Source organism: Vespula pensylvanica, chromosome 5 (genome assembly GCF_014466175.1).
Source record: "Vespula pensylvanica isolate Volc-1 chromosome 5, ASM1446617v1, whole genome shotgun sequence".
NCBI lineage: Eukaryota > Metazoa > Arthropoda > Insecta > Hymenoptera > Vespidae > Vespula > Vespula pensylvanica.
This window is the reverse complement of record NC_057689.1, coordinates 3,539,174-3,548,184: the sequence shown is the minus strand read 5'-3', so window position 1 is coordinate 3,548,184 and position 9,011 is coordinate 3,539,174. Positions and strand designations below refer to the sequence as shown.

The following is a 9,011-nucleotide window of genomic DNA, read 5'->3' as shown; positions in this document are numbered from 1 at the left end:
TCTCTCTCTCTCTCTCTCTCTCTCTCTTTCTCTCTCTGTAATCCTTATATCTTTTGATATTTTTCATTGTTAGATTTCTTTTTTTTCTTCGTTTTCTTTCTAGAGAATGAAAGGATTATTCTTTTGTTGTTTAGTTTATGTTACGAATGGTATGATAGACAGTCATTATATAATGCGAACAAATATTATAAATAATAGATAAATGTGATCTACTGCCACAGATGAGACATTTATGTATTCAAAAAATTCTTTTTTGTTTCTTTTTTGATTCTTGTCTTTTTCTTTATTTTTTTGTTCTTTTTCGTCGAGTTGTTTATACGAAATGTATATCACGAAGAAAATAATTTTAAGTAAGAAAATAATATTCAATATTAGCGAATTTATTCCTTATAATAGTTTAGATTTTTCAACGATGATAAAACAAAATATATGAGCCAGATTAATATTAAAAGTAGTAGCGATGGCTCGGAGAAAAGTGTATGAAGAAGAATAAAGTAAAAATGAAAAAAGTAAAAAATAAAAAAAAAAAAAAGATTAAAAAAAAATACAAACGTCGGCAAATTGTACATAGCCGCTTGTGGTATTACGACGAGAGAATTATTAGCGAATCTTCTTTTTATTTTCCTTTTGTTTTTCTTTCTTTTTGGTTGTTGTAAAAGAAAAAATGTAATTCCAGAATCTTACAAATATATTATATATTATATATTATATATTATATTATATATTATATATTATATATTATATATTATATATTATATATTATATATTATATATATACATATATACACATATTGTGTATATACAATTATATATATATATGTGTAACAATGAATGAATGTAAGAGAGAAGAATGAACAAACTATGAGTGATTAGCGTGCTGCATATATGTATATGTCGACTGAAATATATATATATATATATATATACATAAAAAAAAATAAAAATGAAAAAGGAAAATGTAGAGAGAGAAAGGCACAGCGAAGAGGATACCCTTAGAGACAATACTAGAGAACATTTATAATTAGTTATATAGAGGATTTTTTTTTGTAGAATTAAAGGAAAGTGCGAGAGGAGAAGAAGAGACAGAAAAAGAGAGAGAGGGGGGGGTGCGAAAAGAGAGAGAGAGAGAGAGAGAGAGAGAAAGAAGAAAGGGAGAAGAAAGAAAGAAATAGAGAGAGACAGAGTGAGAGAGAGAGAGAGAGAGAGAGAGAGAGAGAGAGAGAGAGAGAGAACCAAAAACAGCTGTTTACTTCTGACGGACAAATGTAAACTGGGGTCCAATCAAAGTAGCGCTTTTGCCAGCTTTTCGTGATTCGTACATATCGCTGAGAGAGCAGAGAGGTCGAGACCAGAGACAAGGTGTTTTAAAAAAGAAAGAAAAAAAGAAAACAAAAAAAAATAAGCTGGGGAGGTTTAACACAAAAATTTAGATGCAACACATCCACTTGTAGAGAGAATAATAATAATAATAATAATAATAATAATAATAATAATAATAATAATAATACTATTAATAATAATAACAATAATAATAATACAATAAAATAAAATAAACAAAAAAATATATAAATCGCATTGAGAAAGGCCGCTTTAATATTATATCGACGACGATGCAAGTCTTGTTTTTCTCGTCTTTTTTTTTTTTCAATTTTTATTTTTTCTTTTTTCTCTATCTTTTTTTTTTTCTTTTTTCCTTTTTCTGATTTTCTGTTCGTTGCGTTAGGATTTCTCGATCTCGCGTCTCATGGCGATGACATCGACGACGATGCGCGTCGTATGTGTATTTAATTAATTAATTAATTAAAAAGAAAAAAAAAAAAAAGGTTGAAAGAAAAGGAAAAAGGAAGAAAAAAATAAATAATAAAAAGCAACAACAACAAAATGCTTATCGATGCAAAACTATGATTCTCTTTTTTTTTTTTCCTACTGTATGCTTTAGTGAAATAGCATATTATAACGTAAGTAACGCAGATTTCGTATGGTATAAAAGAAAGTTATATATGTATGACATAAAAATGATAATAGACTTTAAATGTAAATGTACTGCCATAATCATTATTATATGAAAGCCTATGCAAATGTAGTTTATTAATATTATTCCTGTAAAGAAAAGAAGAAAAAGAAGAAGAAGAAGAAGATGAAGAAGGAAGGATGCGGTGAGGGGGGGAGAAACAACAAAAAAAAAAAAAAAGAAAGGAAAGAAAATGTTAGCACAAAAAAACTAGATAATGATCCAGTGTAAATAGAGCATATTTTCAATGTGTCCGGAAAAGTATGTTTTGTAATATAAGGATTGCAAAGGAAAATAAAATTACTAAAGAATCATTTGTGTTTATATATGTGTATCCAGATATAAACATTTCTTTCAATAATATATTAATGTCATAATGTGTAATGCAATTTGTTTGCTATTATATTGCAAATATGTATTTACTAATATATATATATATGTATATATATATATATATGTGTGTGTATATATAATTAGATCAAATATCGAACGAAACGATTTTATAATATATAGCGTATATATATTCCACCAATATACGTATGAATAAAATAATTTATTAAATATTGATTTTATCAAATATTAAAAAACGTTCTTTGTGCAAATATTTTTATATAAATAATATTTTTGCGTTACCTTGTGAAATATTAGTTGGTTTAGCTAAAAGAGATCGGTTGGAACTAATTTGAACTTGAAAAAAAAACTAAAGGATATTAGCGACATCTACAGACAATAGGAACTTATTTGAAATTATTTTGCTAGTAAAGTTTTGGCCAGCCTGCTTCACTTGATCGAACGAGGATGAATTAATAACCTAAACTTTAGGTTTGATTGGCTTTTAGAAAAGTTTTACATCTTTAATTTGATATATCATATGTATATCGTTGACAAAACTATATCATATTACGACGTAACAATATAATCAAAAAAAAAAAAAAAAGATGAAACAAATTTTATGTGGTAGATTAGGGTAAGTTTTTTCTTATCAGTTTTTAATAAATATTTAAACTATGTACAATACATAAGATTGATTAGATTTTAAACTTGTACTTAATATATATTGATAATTATTGAATGAATCGCGTTTTACTTGTACCTGAAATATCTCGTTTAATAGATTAAATTAGAAATGATTATAATACTTTAAAATTGTAATCAAATCCTCGCATTGTGATATATCATTTTTGTTTGTTTGATTTATGATAAAATAATAGATACAACATATTCTTCTAGGCACAGTGTCTTACTTGTATCAAAATCCTCTAAATATCCAATATCCAAAATCACTACAAGATGTTTAATGTCCGGAAAGATAAGCAGAGTGTGCAGGCCGTTATTGGCATCTCCACATTTACGTTACTTCGCAAATCCTAATCGTGGTTATGCCATGGTAATTGCTAGAATATTAAGGGGAGCACTAAAAATACGTTATATACTATTAGGTGGTGCCTTGGGTGGTGGAGTTACGTTACAAAAAGTAACTATAATAATTTATAAAGGGTTATAGTTTACTTGAGCAATTTTTATATGTTTACATTTATGTTCATAGAAATATGAACAATGGAAAGAAGCTTTGCCTGATATGACTTGGATAGATACTTTAATTCCTACCGAACAGCAATGGCAAAAGTTCCGTGGTTCATTGTTGGATGTAAAAACTAAATTAGCTAATAAGATCGAAATAGGTAAGTATAAAGGATAAATATTAATATTTATGGAAACGTGAGGCAAAACGTTTGGAATTGTGTATAGTAAAAAAAATGAGAAAATACAAACAGATCCACGTATAAAGGAATTGGGGGAGGCAAAATATCATGAGTACAGGAGATGGTTTGAACAAAGATTGGAGAATGCTGTTAAAGCAGCAGAAGAGAGAGCATTGCGAGATAACGACCAAGAATCACCTACACGTGAGTGGGAAGGACGTTTAGAGAATGCTATCATTTTTTACCCATCCAATTATAACATGACACTTAATATATGTTTTTACCACTCCTTAACTTGCCTGACGTTTTCTCATGTATGTGTAACATACTAATATTTATGCTAGCAACTCATTTTTGCTTTAAACCACCTGACATTGCACTTTGCTATAATTTTTAAAACTTTTTACACACAAAAAAAACTTAGTCAAATCAATATTTCATAAAAGAATATTATCCAATGAAATGCATCGTATTCCTATGAATGATTCCTGCGTTTGTTTAGTAACCTAGTCTTCCTTAATTAATCTATGAAATACTATATATGATTATTCGATTTTAAAATCATAATTAAATGGTATTATACAAAAGTAAACAATTTTTTCACAGAGATATATATTCTGATATAAATAATATGTGAAACTTTTTTTTATCTATGTAATTACTTATCAAATTTTATCAATTTAATCATATTAATTTTAATTTTGTATGAAACCATATATTATTTTATTATGTTTTCATTTTCATTTTGCACCTAAGTAAATGATTATGGTCTGTTCTGTTCAGGTGTAATTGACGCAATCACATCGATAGCAAACCAAGTTTATTCAGGTGTGTAGAAAGTGCTAACTTATCGGTAATTTGCAGTCTGTCCATTCAGCATTTCAAGCAAATGTAGTCAAAAATTTTTTTTTTTAACAAAGCACTGTTTTTTATAAAATGTTAGATAATAATTAGGTCTAAATACTGAATGGGGCAGACCTTTCATTCCACAGTTATATATAAAATTATAAAATTATATTATATACATTAATATATATATATATATATATATATATATATATATATATACATATTTAATTTTTATCACACTATATATTTATGTAACCATATCAGCTTCTCACATTCTGCTAGTTTTCATAAAATATCTTTAAAAAATACAACACTTCTGATATCCTATTATTAAATTCTTTTTCAGAAGCAAAAGATGAATTATCAAAAAGTGCAGTTGCTTTTGCCCGTCCATTATCTAATGAGAATATGGAAGAAGAACGCAAGAAAGCTCGTACGTAAATTATATCTATATTGCATTATTTTATAATAATTATATTTTCATAATCAAATCTAACATTATTATATTTTAAAGAATCGTCGCAACAGAGACTGGATGCTATGCAAGATGAATTAATGCAAATGCAATTAAAATATCAACGCGAACTTGAAAGATTAGAAAGAGAGAATAAAGAATTACGTAAACAAATGTTATTGAGAGGAAATCAGAAAGTAAATAATAGAAAAATAAAGGTGAGAGAAAGGTAGAAACTTTTTTGTATTAAATTATAAATAAAACTATAATGATATTTTCAGAAATCTCTGATAGACATGTACAGTGATGTTTTGGATGAATTAAGCGAATATGATAGTGCTTATTCGACTGCTGATCATTTACCTAGAGTAGTAGTTGTAGGTGATCAAAGTTCAGGTAAAACATCGGTATTGGAAATGATCGCTCAAGCAAGAATATTTCCAAGGTATTGTTCAAAAGTATATCGAATGTAAAAATGCTACTGAATCCAATCTATGTAGTTCTATTATTTTAGGGGTGGTGGTGAAATGATGACGCGTGCACCAGTCAAAGTTACCTTAAGCGAAGGACCGTATCACATCGCACAGTTTAAAGATAGTTCTAGAGAATTTGATTTAACTAAGGAATCAGAGTTAGCTGATCTTAGACGAGAAGTTGAAGTACGTATGAAGAATAGCGTAAAAAATGGGAAAACAGTTAGTCAAGATGTTATTTCTATGACTGTAAAAGGACCTGGTCTTCAGCGCATGGTATTAGTTGACCTTCCTGGTATTATTAGTGTAAGTAAAATATTTGCTTACATTATTCTCATGTAGTAATATATATATGTATACATATACATATATATATATATATATATATATATATATATATATATAATATATTAAACTGAAATATATACTTTGCAACAGACAGTTACTGTTGATATGGCAGAAGATACTAAAGATGCTATTCGACAAATGACTCAGCAATACATGAGTAATCCCAATGCTATAATCCTATGTATTCAAGATGGTTCGGTTGACGCAGAAAGAAGCAATGTAACGGACCTCGTTGCTCAAATGGATCCTAGTGGAAAAAGAACTATCTTTGTTTTAACCAAAGTAGGTGGAGATAAAAGCTTTAAAAGATGAACTGTTTATTATAAATGTTGAGACTTAATTTTTTATTAACTATCATGGTTAGGTAGATATGGCAGAAGAAAATTTAACTAATCCAGAAAGACTAAAGAAAATATTGCAAGGAAAATTATTCCCAATGAAAGCTTTAGGCTATTTTGCTGTTGTAACTGGTCGCGGTAGGCAAGACGATAGTATACAAACAATTAAAGATTATGAAGAAAAATTCTTTAGAAATTCCAAACTTTTTAAGTGAGTATGAAATATATATATATATATATATATATATATATATATATATATATTAAAAAAAAAAGCGAGATAATAAATTACCAAAGAATATGAAGACAACGAATCATACATGTATTAAACGTATATAATATACATATTAATTTATCTAGAGATGGCTTGGCAATGTCAGGTCAAGTAACTACCAGAAATTTGAGTTTGGCAGTAGCTGAATGTTTTTGGAAAATGGTAAGGGAAACGGTAGAGCAACAAGCTGACGCTTTCAAAGCTACTAGATTTAATTTAGAAACCGAATGGAAAAATAATTTCCCAAGGTAAATGATTTTATTAGTAAATGCAATCTCGACATATATCCCCATTGGAATAATAAAATATTTATTATACCAAGATTACGCGAGTTGGATAGAGACGAACTATTCGAAAAGGCCCGCGGTGAAATTTTGGATGAAATTGTGAATTTATCTCAAGTCTCGCCTAGACATTGGGAAGAAGTTCTGATGGTACGAATTTGGGAAAAAGTTAGTATGCACGTATTTGAAAATATCTACTTACCTGCGGCACAAAGTGGTGGTCCAGGTGCGACAATTTTCTTAATTAATATAATTATAAAGTATATAAAATTAAAAATTCTTAACATACAAACTTTGAATTTAATTCTTATCGATAATAACGTAATATACATACGTTCTAGGTACATTTAATACAACCGTCGATATTAAATTGAAGCAATGGGCGGATCAACAACTTCCAGCACGTAGCGTTGAAAGTGGTTGGGAATGTTTAGAACAAGAATTTCAACATTTCATGGCACAGGCTCGATTGAATCCTGATCACGATAATATATTTGATAATTTAAAGAATGCGGTGGTGAGCGAGGCGATGAGAAGACATTCGTGGGAAGAAAAAGTATGTCTTGTAACAACGAGAAAGTTAAAGAAGAAAAAAAGAAAAAGAAAAAAAGAAAAAAAAAGAAACATTTTTTGTTTTAATAATTTATAGGCATCTGAAATGTTACGAGTTATTCAACTGAACACTTTGGAAGACAGAAGTATAAACGACAAACGAGACTGGGATCAAGCAGTACGATTTTTAGAAACATCTGTTAAAGAAAAATTACAAAGTACCGAACAAATTTTACGAGATATGTTAGGCCCTAATCGTAAGGAACGTTGGTTTTATTGGCAAAGTCAAACTGAGGAACAACAAAAACGCACTGCAGTGAAAAATGAATTAGATAAGATACTTTACACCGACAAAGTAAGATATATTATTTGCTCGTATCGTTTTTATATATATATATATATATATATATATATATGTTGTTTTTGTATTAGAAACATCCACCTACTCTCAGTCAGGACGAGCTTACAACCGTTAGAAAAAATTTGCAACGCAATTCCTTGGAAGTAGATAATGAATTTATACGTGAAACTTGGCATCCGGTTTACAGAAGATTTTTCTTACATCAGAGCTTAACCAGAGCTTATGATTGTAGAAAGGGTTATTATCTTTATCACACTGGTCATGAAACTGAAGTTAGTAAGAATAAATTATACGAACGAATCGCATTAGATCAATAGTCTTTGTGATTATTAAATTAAATCAAAAAATATATGTCTTCTTTTTCGTATAGATGGAATGTAACGACGTGGTACTATTCTGGAGAATTCAGCAAGTATTAAAAGTAACTTCGAACGCGCTCAGACAGCAGATAATAAATCGTGAGGCTCGTAGGTTAGACAAGGAAATTAAAGAGGTTTTAGAAGATTATAGTCAAGATAACGAAATGAAGATCAAATTGCTCACAGGCAGACGTGTCACGTTAGCTGAAGAATTGAGTAAGTTATTATAAATCATATTTCTATGATCGATGATCGTAAATAATAATGACAATTATAACGAAATATTTTCTTTTTTCTTTCTTTCATTCTTTTTTTTTTTTTTTTTTTTTTCTTTTTTTCAGAACGCGTTAGACAAATTCAAGAAAAATTAGAAGAATTTATCCAAGCGTTGAATAAAGAAAAATGAAGCGAACAATGATAGAAAAGAAAGATTATTAAACTATCAAATGCTGCGCTATCTGTGAGAAGATATTATTCGACGTCTATTCTCTATTATATGATTTAATTTATTTATAGTACTAATAAGAAGACGTGAAAAGGGCATGCACGCTAGGGGAATACAAAAAGAATGTACTTCGTGCGAAGAAATCAGAACGAAGAACTTCATCGATCGTCGCATATTCATTCTTGCGCAGTTCTTATCATCGATAAGATTCACGAATTCAATTCAACTACGCAATATATGTATAATATATATGTGCAAGATATATTCGATATAAGGAAAAAAGAAAAAAAAAAAAGAAGAGAATAACTACGTGAAAGCGAACGTCAATAGAGCTTTTGTACATTGTTGTTAAAAGGAGAGAAGCGTGAAATCCAATCGAACGATAATCTGCTTAAACAAATATTTTTATTTCAAACCATTCATCACATGATATCCGTCATTATACATCGTAGATATATAAGAAAAAAATTGTCCCGTTATAAATGGAAACATACCAAGGCAAAAATAAATTACTAAAATACTACGTGATAGTAAGATTTTCTCAATATATATAAATAAAC

The 9,011-nt window shown here is 28.6% G+C and overlaps 1 protein-coding gene across 3 annotated transcripts in view; it reads left to right on the top strand.

Moving 5' to 3' along the window:
- Positions 1-2,560: 2,560 nt before the first annotated feature.
- The window catches only part of LOC122629284 (dynamin-like 120 kDa protein, mitochondrial), a 6,465-nt gene continuing 14 nt past the window's right edge, over positions 2,561-9,011 (top strand). Inside the window, exons 1-18 of one of the 3 annotated variants that reach the window (XM_043812546.1) lie at positions 2,561-2,978; positions 3,242-3,485; positions 3,558-3,693; positions 3,787-3,918; positions 4,498-4,542; positions 4,910-4,996; positions 5,078-5,235; positions 5,299-5,462; positions 5,532-5,796; positions 5,929-6,120; positions 6,203-6,387; positions 6,537-6,698; positions 6,773-6,960; positions 7,076-7,290; positions 7,384-7,641; positions 7,719-7,919; positions 8,018-8,222; positions 8,348-9,011. The exon at positions 8,348-9,011 is cut by the window's right edge and continues 14 nt beyond it. In XM_043812546.1, the coding sequence (XP_043668481.1) occupies positions 2,950-2,978; positions 3,242-3,485; positions 3,558-3,693; positions 3,787-3,918; positions 4,498-4,542; positions 4,910-4,996; positions 5,078-5,235; positions 5,299-5,462; positions 5,532-5,796; positions 5,929-6,120; positions 6,203-6,387; positions 6,537-6,698; positions 6,773-6,960; positions 7,076-7,290; positions 7,384-7,641; positions 7,719-7,919; positions 8,018-8,222; positions 8,348-8,412 (2,931 nt within the window). In that variant the 5' untranslated portion in view covers positions 2,561-2,949 and the 3' untranslated portion in view covers positions 8,413-9,011. The remainder of the gene's footprint in view (positions 2,979-3,241; positions 3,486-3,557; positions 3,694-3,786; positions 3,919-4,497; positions 4,543-4,909; positions 4,997-5,077; positions 5,236-5,298; positions 5,463-5,531; positions 5,797-5,928; positions 6,121-6,202; positions 6,388-6,536; positions 6,699-6,772; positions 6,961-7,075; positions 7,291-7,383; positions 7,642-7,718; positions 7,920-8,017; positions 8,223-8,347) is intronic. The other 2 variants (XM_043812547.1, XM_043812548.1) reach the window with 2 other exon arrangements.